Source organism: Nilaparvata lugens, chromosome 7 (genome assembly GCF_014356525.2).
Source record: "Nilaparvata lugens isolate BPH chromosome 7, ASM1435652v1, whole genome shotgun sequence".
In the NCBI taxonomy this organism is placed as follows: Eukaryota; Metazoa; Arthropoda; class Insecta; order Hemiptera; family Delphacidae; genus Nilaparvata; species Nilaparvata lugens.
The window spans coordinates 60085239-60101654 of record NC_052510.1 but is presented as its reverse complement, the minus strand read 5'-3'; the positions used below and the strand labels follow the sequence as shown (position 1 = coordinate 60101654).

The following is a 16416-nucleotide window of genomic DNA, read 5'->3' as shown; positions in this document are numbered from 1 at the left end:
CCCGGTGAAGCGAGTATAAAAGTACCACTCACAATTCATGGGAGTTAATGGATCAGATATGAGTTTGTCTTCAAGGATAATAGTAACATTCTTTCAATTCAATTCAATTTATTTCCATCAAAAAAATACATCAATAAAACATTTACATCACAATTCAATAACAAATATTTTCAGGAAATAAATATTCCCCCACATAGACTATTGGTCCGTGTGTGGGGGAAGAATTCCTATCTATAATAACTGTAAAATAAAAAATTCTGTAGAATTCTACCTTAATATTATTCTTACTTGACTATTACAAAATTGGAATAGTATATTTCGCACCTAGAGCAGAAAATGAGATTTTTCCAGCTCAAAATCGGTTTTCAAGTCCGAGGCCGTAGGCCGAGGACTAGAAAAGATTGAGAGCTGGAAAACTTTTTGCCCGTGGTGCGAACGATATTTTTCGCCACACTACAGGTATTGCTGACAAAATAAATAAAGTATACAAATAAAAGAATACTCGTTAAGCTATCGTACCTATCTCTTGATTTTAGTGGTAGAAGATTTGCAGTCAGGATTTCAGATTCTTTTAAAATTTCACTTAGAATACCTCAGTCATCTTCAAGCATTTTTGAAAATTCGGAATGCACTAATCAACAATAAATAATTGAATAAAACTGGTTGCGAAGCGAATTAGTTTGATTCGAAACTGGAACTGGAATCATGGCGACTTCAGCTGATGATGAAAGTGGACACTCGCCCGATTTAGCGGATGACTTATTAACTACTTCCATGAGCGGCTGGAAAGAGACAACTTTCTGGCCTAGACCGGAAAAGAAACCCTTTTCTGACGTCGTCTGCAAACAAGGTCTTTCAGATCGACGTAGGGACTGGAAAGCAGCTGCTTTCTGTGCAGTGTGGCGAAAATATATTATATAAAGAAAAATAAATATAAATTATTAATAGTTTTTTTTTAATAAACAGAGCATGATGCGTGGGTTTCTTTTATTTAGACTTAGTATTATGTTGGAGTACCTATCTTCTAAAGTTTTTAATTACTTATAAGTTCAGAGTGCTGCATCACAGTACCAGAGTTAACAGAGTTTGAATCAGAATCTACATATAGGCGAGTTTATGAGGGCTTATGATGCCTCCCGACCAATACCAAGCACCCATGTGACTATCTTCTTTTTGTAGTTAGCAACACTGCATCCCTCAGCCTCTTATTGTGATTGAAGATTGCGATGAAGTAGTGAGCATACGAAATGGGTTGTTATCGACCGATGTAAAGGTAGCTCTAGGTGTATTAAACCCAAAATTCAGCATATGTCTAGTGGGGTAGTTATGGTTTAGCTGTGTAAAAATTTCTGTTCTGTACGTTTTGATAAGAATAAGAAGAGTTTTAATGTAGATTTGTCTTATGTCAAGAACAGGAAATTCGGTGTAGAGTTGTTCAGTAAGAAATCGGATATTTTTATTTAGATATTATTTTGATCTCTGTGTGACAGCTAGTGGATGCAGCGCGGCGGCCTAGATTCTTCTAGATTCAAGTAGAGATTGTCTTTATTTCTACAGATTGCAATATATGTTGTATTATTCCCTGATATAATCGGAGAGAATGCTTAATGTTCCAGGTATATGATTTCAATACATCAAAGGATTTATAGTAGGAATACCCAGACTTCCGATCCCAGTGGTAACATGATATGAGAAATAATAAACTGTGAACAAATTCGATTGATCGAGCCTCAATCACCAATTTAAACGCAGGACAAATGCATGATGAAGCTTATTGTAGAGCAGTTATCACCTCGGGGTTTCTCATTAATGTTATGAAATTATTATTGATTGTCCGAGCGAAGTGAGCTCTAAGATTCAAGTCGACGGTTTGGCATTTCTCTTAATGTTAAAATGTTCAAATGTTTATATGTTTATATGTTGCGCATTTACGGCGAAACGCGGTAATAGATTTTCATGAAATTTGACAGGTATGTTCCTTTTTAAATTGCGCGTCGACGTATATTCAAGGTTTTTGGAAATTTTACATTTCAAGGATAATATAAAAGGAAAAAGGAGCCTCCTTCATACGTCAATATTAGAGTGAAAATCAGACTATAGAATTATTCATCATAAATCAGCTGTCGAGTTGACTATAAATTGCATGCCATGACGCATGCAATTCAATATCTCAATGTAACTTGGTAAAAAAGTTAGCAGCTGTGTAGACTATAAATTGCATGCCTCATTGAATGCAATTTTTATGCACTATTAAATAGGATGCAAAGAACTTATAACAGCTCGTCTGGGCGCCAAGATGTCTTCTGGTCTTCTCGCTATAAATTCCGGAAAGCGTTATATGATAATTAAATCTTGTGTAAGCATGATCTGATCAAATAAATAGTTAGTGTATCAGTGTGGATGTGCTTATGGTTTGGGACGTCGTTTATAACTGCGCGAGGTCTACTGTTCACAGAACTTCTAGTTATCATGGATGTGATTCTAGACACGCTGATTGGCTGATTTCTCGTACATCGGGTGACGGTATTGCGATGTCTGTTCAGACCTTCCAACTGAAGTGATGTCCACGTATAAGGGATGATTTGGCATCGTTGCGGAACTAGAGAAAGATGGCACTATCTCCTTTGTCGGATGATAGGCAAGGATAGCAACAGCAATGTTTTTCAAATTCTATCATTATAACTTGAACCTCACTATATTAACCGATCAATAAACGCTGATTCGAAAATGGTTAATTGAGTTTGTCAATTTGCTGATTAAATCCGATTCGCGATGTATAAGAGTGGGTGGTTTTCATTAGAGTGAGAAAATGATGTCTTATCACCGTTGAAGACGTAACATGTTCAACCAGGGAGTCGGCAACGTTGTTGTCCTATCTTTCTCTACTGCCATTGTAATATGGAGATCACTACAGAGAAGGATCATCACTACAGATCTCAAATCAATGAGATTGTTAGACAGATCCTTCAGTAACAGCTGACAGCTTGGTCAAGACAATTCGTTAAACTGCATTGTATAGTTTACTAGCCGTCAGGCTCGCTTCGCTCGCCATATCCGTCTAGCCAGGGGGCGGAGCCCCCTGGACCCCTGGCTGGATCGTCCAAGAATGAGATCAGCAGGCTCGCTTCGCTCGCCTGCATTTTTCATTTGGGTATTTTTATCATATGTTAGGACAATCCAGTCGGGGGTCCAGACTAAACGGCTGGCTAAACGGATATGACGAGCGAAGCGAGCCTGACTGCTAGTAATATAATATTCCCAGGATTGAAGTAGCAGTGCCCAATCAATTTTTCCGCGATAAATGCATTTAATCTTCAACTTGGTGCCAACATAACAAGTCAACTCAACTTAATGCCAACCTGACAAAATTATTAATTCAGTTGCCAGTTAACAACTGTTTCGAAGAGGTACTCTATCTAGATTATAGTTCTATAGTAACATATGATATGGAAATTTCAATTATAATTAAGAGATTGGGAGAAGAAGAATATACATGCTAAAAGACGAAGTTTAAACCCTTAAAAACAACCCTTAGTGTTAAAATATTGCCAAAAGATTTCTTAGTGCGCCTCTAAAGGGTCAACTGAACATACCTACCAAATTTGAACGTTTTTGGTCCGGTAGATTTTTAGTTATGTGAGTGAGTGAGTCAGTCAGTCAGTTAGTCAGTCAGTGAGTGAGTGCCATTTCGCTTTTATATATATAGATTTCTTCACAAAAATATTTGAAGTCACAGGAGGATATCTGTAAGGATGCTGATAAATTATAAGACAACTACCCGGTTGCTCAAAAGCGGATCAAATTTTAAGCGTGATTAATTTCATAAGGACTAACCAGAGAAGGCCTTTTTGATAAGACGGCTTCTCTGATTGGTTCTCGTGGAACTAATCACAGTGGGTTAAAATTTAACAGTTTTTTGTGCAACCGGCACAATGTGTCTGAATTGAACCCAATGTGTTAATTATTCAACTCTTCCAATCGATTCAGTCCTCCATTCGTAGTTGCAAAAGGTTAGTAATTCATTTATGAAATAATACACAATTATTCATAGCAACGACTGTTAAAGGACATATATAACAAAGATCTTAAACGTAGACAAAGCTCGATTTACAGATTATTTGACTTTATAAATTGATGCAGAAAGACTCAATAACGAGGAAGAAGAAGAAGAAGAAGGAGAAAAAGATGAATGAATGTCAACTTTTTATCTGATTATTCCATAAATATTTTTAGTCGTGTGAGGTTATTAATTGACTGATAATAATACACAATTCATAGAAATAGAACATTAGACACAGATCAATAGACAATGTAGGAAATAGTGATCAGTTGATGTAAAAAAAAATGGAGTCTGGCCAATGACGTATCAGTGTCAGCCAATGAGAGAGCTTGTTCCCCCACTCTACCACTGTACTCTCTCCTGATTGGTCGACCAGGCATTCTTGAGAACAGCCGGTAGATGCCAGTAGCTACTGGCTGATGTTCAGCTCAGTTAGCTTTGAATTCAATATTTGAGTATTTGCCATTTTTTGTGGAGATGTTCTAGTAGCATATTGAAGTGGTATTGAAGGTTGAAGGGTAGGTATTAGAGGGGCATAAGGAGTATGGTTATAGAGGCTTATCGGAGAAAAGATTGAAGGTGTGGAAGAGATAATATTGAAGATGAAGATCTCCTTCATAAAGATGGAAAAGAGGGAGAGAAAAAAGAATAAGAAGTAGAAGAGAAAGAAGACGAGGGGAGACGAAGAAGAAGAAGAAGAAGAAGGAGGATAAAAAAATAAGAAGAAAAACAAGAAGAAGAAGAAAAGGAGAAGAAGAAGAAGAGGTGTTGGTGAAGAAGACGAGGAAGAAGGCATGAGAGAGAAAGAGGAGAAGACAGAATAACAAGAGGAAGAAGGCAGTCGCTGCAGAGGAGAAGAAGGAGGATACAGGGAAGAAGAGAAAGAAGACAGAAGAAGGAGAAGAGGGCACAAGAAAACGAGTGAAGAAGAGGAAGAAGAACAAGGCAGGATAAGAAGACGAGATAAGAAGAAGAAGAAGAAGAAGAAGAAGAAGAAGAAGAAGAAGAAGAGAAGAAGAAGAAGAGAAGAAGAAGAAGAAGAAGAAGAAGAAGAAGAGGAAGAGGAAGAAGAAGAAAAAGAAGAAGAAGGAGAAGAAGACATGGGAGAAGAAGAGGGAGAAAACAGGTGATGAAGAAGAAGACAAAAGAAAACGAGGGAGAAAGAAGGAAAAGAGGAAGAAGAAGAAAGGAAATGATGATGGAGAAGAAGAATAATGAGAAAAAGAAAAAGAAGCGAGATAAAGAAGGAGTTGACGATGAAGAGGAGAAGGAGAAGAAGAAAAAAAATTGAGAATAGAAACGCACCCTTTCTATTCTCAAATTTCTCTTCTCAGAAAATAAGAAAAGGAAGAAGAAAGAGAAAAAGAAGCGAAAAGAAGACGGAGACTAAACATGGAGAGGAGAAAGAGAAGAAGAAGAAAAAAGACGAAGTTGAAGATCGAAGAGAAGAGGAAGATAGGATAAGAAGCGGAAGAAGACAGTTGCAGAAGTGGAATAAGAAAAAAGGAAAGAAGAAGGATGCAGAATATGATGAAGGGAGAAGAAGTAGTAGAAGACAAGAGAGAAGAAGAGGAAGAAAACAGAAAACGAAGAGAAAGGCAAGATATGCCAAGTGGAAGAAGGCAGACGCTGCAGTGAAGGAGGAGAAAGAGAGAAGAAGAGGAAGAAATCCTTAGTTTTTCTCTCCCAATCAGTGCTTCATTGAAAAAATATAGATAAATAAATAAATCTATATAATAAGAGAGAGTAGGGTTGTGTTTGTTTGTGTGTTTGTTTGTTCGAATCAAAACATGTCAACTTGTGGATTGCATACCGGAAAAACAGGAATGATTTAGATCTCCAAATTTTGCACATAGATTCTAAAAATATCAATCTCGTGCACCTGGAAGCCCAAATTTTAATTTTCCTTCTAGATTTTTCAGAATTAATGTTTAAAATTCATTAATGGTACATTCGATTTCATTAAAAAAATCACCAAATCATATGGTCGAAATTAAAAAAGGAACATCTGTTTCTATATTTCTATCTACCTGAAAAACATGGTTTTGAATATTCGTTTCCTGATGCAATGTTAAGGCCTACACGTGGCATGGATTATCAAATTTTCACCTTGAACAATTTTTGAGACAAAGTGCTAAATAAACGTCTACAGTTTCATCAATGCTATGTATCGGCAATATGAAAACGCATGCAGTTAATATGTCTTTGAATGAAGTTGTTGTTATTTACATAAAGAAATTACATTCTTTCAATTTTATTTAATTATTCGAGCCCTGATAGAATGACTGACTCACTGTACAGTCAGTCGAAAATTTTAATATTGGAATGAGGGGTATTTTGGCAAGCTGAGCAAAAAATAAGGTCATATGCACCTTTTCGTTATATCTTCAAATGAAAAATGAGTTTTGTGGGTTGTCAAAACTCCCTCTGAAAGGGAAACTATTCAACTTATTCTATCTTTTAGTAAAATAACAATGATCATCCATCCATGTATCATCTTCTATACTATAATACAGGAAAGAACTCGATTATAAACGTAGCCTATACAGATATAGGTATGTTTGACGCATTATCACGTCAGAACTACTGGACTGATTAACTTGAAATTTTGCATATAGATTCTTGCTTAACTGAGGGTGTTTATAGACCAATTTAAATTTTTCAAGATTTGATTACATCAAGTTTCCAGTTTGTCAAGTTCTCAACTATTTGTCATGCTTCCAGTTTGTATGGAAGCAGCAGAAGATTTCTCTTAAAAGGGAAATTAGAAGATAGGTATGATTGGGGATCCTTTTCGAATGATAAAAACAGGTTTTCCGTCACACCCAAATTTTTCCGCCATTTCGAATCTAATTTCTTTTTTTAATTGAAAGGTGGTCATACTGATTTACTTGAAATGCAGCATACAAATTCTTAATCAACCGAGGATTCTTACAGGCCTATTTTGAATTCTTCTAGATTTCATTACGTCGTTTCAAGAAAGACCCTTGCGAAGCACGGGTTACCTGCTAGTAAAATAATAAAATAAAACCGAAAACGAAGAGAAAGACTAGAGAAAACACGTGAAGAAGAAGAAGAAGAAGAAGAAGAAGAAGAAGAAGAAGAAGAAGAAGAAGAAGAAGAAGAAGAAGAAGAAGAAGAAGAAGAAGAAGAAGAAGAAGAAGAAGAAGAGAAGAAGAAGAAGAAGAGAAGAAGAAGGAGAAGAAGAAGAAGAAGAAGAAGAAAAAGAAGAAGAAGAAGAAGAAGAAGAAGAATAAGTAGAAGGAGAATAAGGCGCAGAGAAGTAGGTGAAAAATATTGTTCGAAAATGTTGAAAGAGGATTGCTCGCAGGTGGTTGAAATAGGGATGAACGATGCAGTGTGTGAGCTCTGTAGTGAGAGTGTCAGCTTCAGTTGAATGAGATACGGTCCGCTTCTATCAATACGGGTTCCTGACACTTTAAAATGAATCCCCCTGTACAGTAACACCGATCAATGACGTGGTTCCTCTTCACCATTACATACATTTGAATCCTCCTATCTGCTACAACATAGTTGCAAGAATCACTTTAAACTGACAGTATCCCATGTAAATGATAGCAGCACCACTCCCCATTGACCCATTGCCGGCAGCAGCCGGCAGTGGATCTCACTTCACCTATATCTCACTACAGCTATATTCATATGGATCTGTCAGTTGCACTTGTGTTGGTTCACATGGTGTTTGTTGCTCCTGAAAGTTATTTGATGTGGGAGATGAATTATCGCCACCAAAATAATATGGCTTAAGCCGGGTTTAGACGCTCAAGCCATTTGTGCAAACTGGCAGGCCTAAAGTACGTTTTCGCGCATGCGCACGCGAATCCTAACCACAACTGAACCTCTGATTCGAACCACTGTCTCGTGATTTTTATTTATTATTACCTATTCAAGTTTTCATGCTAAATATATTAGTGTTTAGTTCTCAAATGTTTCATAATTAATAGTGTCTATAATATTAGTATACTGTATCATAATAATTTAATATGGCAAATTAAAAAGATTTCCCGAGTGATTTCATAGAAGTTTATAAATCTTTTCCTTGTCTATGGCAGATTTAGTCCAAAGAATACAGTGATCGCTAGGCTAAATCTCATGCTTATGATGCCTTAATAGAAAAAAATGCGATCAGTTGACCAAGAAGCTGACAGAGAGACTATGGAGTGATATATGGATACTATAAGTGATCTGGATAACAATCTGATATATATCAAAACTGATTTGGATAGCTACTGCTTCCATAGATAACTGCTACTGATAGCAGTTTAGCTGGTTTTTAGGTTAGTATCAGTGAAATTCACAAGTCAAATTGCACAAACTGAACTGAGCGTGTGAACAGAAGAATTTTATTTCGCTCGTTTGCACAAATTTGGCTTGCGCAAGCCAGTTTGCGCAAATGGCTTGAGCGTGTAAACCCAGCTTTAGTTTGGGGCAAAGTGGAGGAAGCCCCTTCAATTATTATTGGACGAGCGTGACGAGTTCTTACTGATGAATAAAGTGAGGTCCACGTTATAATTGCAGTGGAGAAAAACGTTGGCAATGCCTCTGTCAATGTTGCCTCTGTTGCCAATCAATGTCTCTGTCTTGTCAATGCCTTCTATAGAAGACGGTAGCAGATACAGGTTGTCAAGTTCTGCTCCTGGGAGGGGCATGAACATGCACTAAAATTGATAATTATAAACTTTCAACAATTAAACCAAAACTACAATCATAAACCATGAGCAATATTTCTCAACGTTTAATGCCCCACTGTTTTGTTCCGTAGAAAGAAGAGGACGTAAAATGAACAAGTAATTTATGATTAGAATAGTCAGATTAAATAGAATAGTTGAACGGTTGTAATATTTGAGGTTATGATTCAATGATAGATATTTGCAGGTTAGATTGGTTGATCTTTGTTTAATCGAATTGTCGATATCACTTAAATCGATGTATCGAAGCAGAATGACTAGTATATGGATGGGACAGATTGAAAAAGTTAATTTGCTCAACAGAGGGTTTGTCGGTCTACAAAGGTAGCCGAAGTAAGGGACCTGAATTTCTAACTTAATATGGTAAGGAGGAATTAAACTCAATTTAATAATAAAATGCAGTTCAAATTTGTGAACCCTTTCTCCAAAATGATGACCAATATATCCAGAATCCAATACTTGTGCCGTAATTTGGAAAGATATTAGACCGCATGAAACAACAGATAGAATGGCAAATCCATGCGAACCAGGTCTCTGATAAATACTATAGGTTATGTAGCGAAATGCTGGACCAAAATAGTAAATATTTCGAGTACCGAGTTTAATTCTAACGTTGTCTATACGATCTATTACCTCCCTTTTCAACGTTGATCGGCTGATGATGCGGGATTCACTTCACCTCGGTGTAGCAGGCCGGCGGGAGTCGATTTACTATTTGATTCTGTGGGATACTCCCAATGACAGAATTTATTACTTGATAAGAAAAACGACCACCACTTACCACCAGAATAGATAATAGTCTAATGATAGATACTATACTCGCTACTGTCTGGCTATTGCAGAACAGGACGTGTCCTGAATGACCAATGTGTGTCGGCCGAGAAAGAACGAATTTGGAGGTAAAATGAAGTAAACCCAGTTTAACAAAACGGTAATATGGATATATTCTGAGAGATAAACTGTTACAGCAAATATGGAATAAATTAATGGACAGATTATTTGAATAATAATTTTCAATAGATACAAATAAATATGGTTGATAGCAGATTTGAATCTTTAATTTATAAATATTATATAGAAAGTTCGGTATTCTTCAATTAAACGAAATGAAATGGATAATAGCCCTTGGAAAGGGTCATAAACTGAATTAGTTCAACAAGAAAAAAACAAGTTAATATGAAATAGTGATTCAGAAAATAGAATAAATTAATAATTGAAATTATTCTCAGGGTGTGGTTTCGCCTAAGGAAAATAGACCTTTTAGCTAAGTACAGCGTGGATAGTTAAATGTATTTAATATTATAAAAATTAATTATGATAAGTTTTGTACCCTTAAAACTATAGTCATGACTTTTCTAACTGAACGAATTTATGCGCTGTACAATTTTCGCAGATTTATGGGGATCCCCTTTTATATATTCGAGCAACTTACGCAGACTTTTGTTTCCGTTTTTTGGTTTTTTCGAAATATATTCGGCCGTAGAATAGATCGTTCCGGCTGGGTCCTTCCACGTGGCGAAAAATGTTGAACAGACTTCACTGATATAATTTCAGGGTTTATTTGAATGAAATTTAAAATCTTAATATCCCAATTATTATAGGAACTTTGGAACAACTTTAAAAAAAAAAACAGAAAAACGAAGATTAAGTTACATGAAACAGAAATTAAAGCTTTTAAACAATTAGGTACGTGGACTAGGTCTGCATCCTACCGATGATCCTTGCAAAATGGCCTCGAGTCTTCCTCTTCTCATTTTCACTTCAATTTCTCTTCCAAATTTTATCTTGCCAAATTTACATATTAATTCGGGATTGGTCCGATTCTGTGACGTAACCAATACGCCGAATGGGTGGTGTCACTGTGTCCAACTTTAAAGCTTTTAAAATAGGGTGAAATTCCTGATTTGAAGTTGTTCCAAATTATCATATAGTTTTTTATAATTATAATAATACATAAATAATAGAATTCGTCTATGATGATATACTTTTAAATTGGCTTCAATGAACAGCTAATAATTATAGAACATAGACATGCTAGTATAAGATACAGTAGACAAGGATATATATGTTCATAACAATAACGAATATCATAATAAATAAATATTTCTTTCTATTTGTTTTGTTTACATTGTTTTTTATACGCTAGAATATCGACCCTCAAACGTTATATATGGCTAAGCTAATTTGTTCATATATTTTTAACAAGTATATTTTTCTTTGTAGTTTAAATAAATAAATATTCGGGCTTATTTGGCCTAGAAACGAAAGTATAAAAATGAAAAATTTAATAATATATTATTTCTTTGATCGATGTTTAGTTGAACTGCCTTCTCAATTTGCTACTTGTTAATGAGCTAGCCTTGGTTTGTTTCGGGGTTATGTTTTCATTTCGAAACTAACCTTCAAATATAACTTTACTGTTCTAATCCATTGGCATATAAACATATATGGTTTTTTCCATTGACTAATTTTTTGGAAGGCATACAATTACAGATTTATTTATTTCTTGCCTGGTAAGTTAGATAACAATCGTCTATCGACCTCAGATAAGATTATATGTTTCTACGGTGATAGAAGCTATTCCGTTCTTGTACTACCCTATGAACAAATTTATTTTGTATTTTGAGGGCTGTACGATCATTGGTACATCACAAGGTTTATTGGATGTGTAATATCAACTGTTAATTCTCGTTTAAAATAATCAATTATCCTATTATATTAAACGAGCAATTTCTGTATTTATCTGGTTATTTTTACTTTCATTGCCCTATTACCATAGGTAAGGAAAGTATTGCTTTCCAAAAAAAAATTAAGGTACCCTAATTTTCTATACGTTTCAAGGTCCCCTGAGTCCAAAAACATGATTTTTGGGTGTTGGTCTGTGTGTGTGTGTATGTGTGTATGTCTGTGAACACGATAACTCCATTCCTAATTGACCGATTGACTTGAAATTTTAAATTTAAGGTCCTTATACCATGAGGATCCGACAATAAGAAATTCAATAAAATTTTATTCAAAATGGCTGAAAAAATGGCGGAGAATTGCAGATATAAATATTTCAGTATCTATTCAGCTTTCAATGCGACCGGTCGTTTCGGCAGCTCCGTAATCAGTGACCTTTGCCGCTGCGCGATAATTCCTAAGACGAACTTTTATTTACTTGAAAATCTCATCATGTCTCAGTGCTTCAAGTGTGAAATAGATTTTACAGAAAAAGAAATCTCAGCCGAGTGTAGCGAGTGTACTAATGTTTTTCATCCAAAGTGTACTAGACTTGAGTCAATTGAAAAGTTTAAAAAAATGAACACTCAAGCAAGAGCCGTGTGGAAATGTGATAGTTGTAAGCAGGACAAAAACAATCCAGGTCAGTCATCGGACATTAACTTGAAACAATTTTCCTCTGATATAGTAGAAAATTTACGAAAAGAAATAACCGATTTGAAAACATTCTTCACCTCGAAATTGGATGACCTACAAACCAAACTAGAATCTATCAACACCAAAACAGACACTATAAAAACACAAATAGACACTCTCACACAAGAACACAATAGCTTGAAACTCAACTTTAACAACCTTGAGAAAGAAAACTTGGAAAATAAAAAACATGTTCAGAGACTAGAGAAAGAAATACATGACTTGCAGCAATATACCAGGAAAGACAATGTTGAAATTGTAGGTATCCCCGAAACCCAGGGTGAGAATTTACTGGCCGTCATGGATGCCGTCGCAAAATCGTTGAAGGTGGAGTTTAAAAAGGACGACCTATCCATTATCCATCGGATGCCAACCGCAAAAGGATCCACTTCCATAGTGGCTAAATTCTGCTCCAGACAGAAGAAGATGCAATGGATCACCGCTGCGCGTCATAAGAAAGGCATCAAAACAACCGATGTGTGCGACAAGCTGCCTCCTTCAAATGTCTACGTAAATGAACACCTCTCTCCCTACTACAAAGGACTACTAGGCAAAGCGAAAAATCTTAAAAAAGATAAAAAACTAGCCTATGTCTGGGTTCGTGACTGTAAAGTTTTCGTGAAAAAAACTGAAAGTTCTCGCACAAAAAGAATCATGAGCGATGAGGACTTAATAGTATTTCAGTAAAATGGGTGTTTATCAGTATTTTTACGAATATTAGCACAGTATTACATAAAATTAGTTTTCAGTAAAAATTTTCAATACTTCCATTAATATTCAAAATTTGCGCAGTAGGCTGGTTGTATTGATTTTTGATTTCTTAATTCGAAAATTTCCTTTTTTTATCACTTTTTTCTGCTTCTGAACGATTCTATTCTTACTTTTTTCTCCACTTTCTTACCTTATCTTATCTTTTTCTGCTTCTTTGTTTAATGAACAATAATTTTGATGATATTGATGATTCACTTATACATGGCAGCGTTAGAGATACAATTGAAATAGATGATTTCTTTTCATTCAATCCATTCATTTATAACAGTCAGGCAAATAAACTTTTTAATGTACTTCATATGAATATTCGAAGCATTGGTAGGAACTTCGATGAATTCCTTTATTATATTAGCAACATTAGTACTAGATTTCATATTATTGTTTTAACAGAGACATGGCTAGATGATTCAGCTGGATTTAATTTTAATATTGATGGTTATACTCCTATTAATAAAAGTAATGTGTTTACAAAGTGTGATGGTTTATGTGTGTTTGTAAGTAATGAGATAAAGTTTGATAGGATAGATGTCAATATAGAATCTGTTAACTTGATAGCTATAAAGTTTGAACTTGATAATAAATTGTATAGAGTACTAGCACTTTACAGATCACCGTCTCTAGATGTTAATGCTTTTCTTATCAGCCTCGACGCTTATCTTCGTACAGAGAGGTCTGATAATTATTCTACCATGATAATAGGCGACTTGAATATAAATATTATCAATAATGATTTTCAAAGTAACGAATATCTTAGTGTCTTGCAACTTAACGGTTACAAATCATTTATAAACAAAATAACACGTTCACATAATAATAGTAAAAGTTGCATTGATCATATATTTTTCAAATCTAAGTCAGTAGAGGAAAACGATGCGTTTGCAACCATTATAAAAACTGGTATAACTGACCATTATTGTATTTCTTTCCATTCAAAGCTCGGTTCCAACACTCATCAAAACCCTCCAAAAAATAAAAATACGCTAACAAAAATTAACTATGAAGGGCTAATGGATGACTTAGATAAGGAAAACTGGAATTTCATAGAAATGATCGATGGAAATAACATTGATGAAATGGTTGACGTTTTCATCGAAAAATTAGAATTTTATCTTAATAAATACACACAAAAAATTGAGCTTCCGCATAGGAAAAGACCATTAAAAAAGTGGATTACACCAAGCATGGTATGTGCGATGAGAAAGCGTGATAGAATGGCCAGTAAACTTAAAAATCAACCTTTTAATGTAACTCTAAAGGAGCAATATAGAAACTATAGAAATAACTTGAATACCTTGATCAGGAATGCTAAAGTAGAATACTTTAATAACAAATTTCAATTGTGCAGGGGTAATACAAAGCAAACTTGGGAAAATATCAGAGAGATTCTAGAAATTAAGAGAAAGTCTGATACTGAACCAAACGTTGATGTTGGAAGTTTCAACGAGTTTTTTGTCAATGTAGGAGAAAAATATGCAGCCAACCTGCGACAGAACATACTTAATCAAGAAGTTCCAACACCTTTATCCAATGCTCCTGTAAATAGTTTTTATTTATATCCTACAAATTCTGTTGAGATCGGCCACATCATAAATACTTTGAATAACAATGCATCCCCAGGTTTAGATGGATTTACAGGCCACTTTCTGAAACAAATTGCTCCCTATATTGTTAGACCTTTGGAAATTATAATAAATAGTTGCTTCAGTCATGGATACTTTCCAAAACGCTTTAAAATTGCTAGAATTATACTAATACATAAATCGGGTGATAAATCAAATCCAGCGAATTACAGGCCTATTAGTTTATTAAGTAACCTGTCAAAAATAATGGAAAGACTTTTAAAAAAGAGATTGATGGACTATTTGAATAAGCAGGACATCATAGCAGCGAATCAGTTCGGATTCCAGCCAGGGAAATCAACTAAGGATGCTGTTATGTTGTTAGCAGATTTAGTTAACAGGAACTTCAATAAAGGATCCAAAACAGTTGCAATATTTCTAGATTTAGCTAAAGCTTTTGATACCATACCTCACTTAACTTTGATAAATAAGCTTGATGGCTGTGGAATACGTGGACTGGCTAAAAAATTAATTTTGAATTACCTGGAGGATAGAATGCAAATTATGACCTTAAACAATAGAACAGATACACGCAAGCTGAAAAGCTATGGCCTACCTCAAGGTACAGTCTTATCTCCCTTATTGTTCCTAATCTATTTAAATGATCTCCTCAAATTGAATATTCCAAACACAACAAAAATATCTTTTGCTGATGACACAGCGTTAATATTCACAGGTGAGTCATGGAGGGAGGCATATGAGAATGCAAATAAAGGTTTAGCTCTGGCCAAGGCATGGTTTGATAATCACACTCTTACATTAAACTTGCTTAAAACTAAATTTATTGCTTTCTCCCCAACTTCGATCGGCGAGCCACCTCCTGATCTCTGTATTAGAATGCACGACCACAGAATCAATACCCCTATAGGTGAGACAAATTGTTTGTGTCAAAAAATAGAAAAAATAAATTCTATAAAATATTTAGGAGTAATGGTTGATTGCCACTTGAAGTGGAATTCTCATCTAGAGTATTTGATTTCCAAATTGAAATATCTGATATCGGTTTTCTACAAAATAAATTTATTGAATGATGTGAACATAATAAGAACCATCTATCATGCCTATGCTCATTCTTTGTTTCAGTATTGCATAGAGGTTTGGGGTGGTACTTTTGACTCCCATTTCAATAAAATTTTCGTTTTACAAAAACATATAATCAGGGCAGCCCTTGGGAAACCTAGACTTTACCCTAGTAAATGTCTCTTCATAGAATTTGGAGTTCATACACTGAGACAGGTTTTTGTGAAAAACATCATAATTCACATAAATAGAAATAGAGAATTATTAACCCTAAATACCAATCCCTATAACATTCGCCCTTCAGTAAACAATTTATTCAATACATCATTTAACAGATTAACAATAAATAAACATCAGTTCTCTTTCTATGTAGAATTTTATGCCAATAGAGTCCCAAATCATTTTATAACTAGCAAACTTACAAAAAAGCTTCATATAGAAATTGATGAGTGGATCAAGAGAAATATTTATTTTCATCTCTGCTGATGAAAAGCTGTTGTTTTCCTGGATGATAATGAAGATGTTCCTATTAGGTTGATAATTATTACGTTTTAGGATAGTTTTTTCTATTTTCTAATATTATGATGGTAATATTTGTCCTAGTATATGTTGCTCTATTTTTGATGCATCGAAAGCCAAGTGCTTTTATCTCTTTGTTGTGATTGAATGCTTATTGTCCTAAAAATGTATTCTCATCTTTAGTTCATTCATTTATTTATTCAATTTGCCTTTTTAAGATTAATTTCGAAAGCTTAGTATCTCACGTTAACTTTTTTCTATGTCATGAGTGAATTCATCTTTATTTATTTAATCTTTCCAT

General features: G+C 34.8%; 1 protein-coding gene across 1 annotated transcript; it reads left to right on the top strand.

Annotated features, from left to right (window-relative positions):
* The first annotated feature begins 12069 nt into the window (after positions 1-12069).
* Positions 12070-12873, top strand: LOC120352238. Its single transcript, XM_039431995.1, has one exon. It carries the CDS (start codon positions 12070-12072, stop codon positions 12871-12873), a length of 804 nt encoding a protein of 267 aa, XP_039287929.1.
* The last annotated feature ends 3543 nt before the right edge of the window (positions 12874-16416 follow it).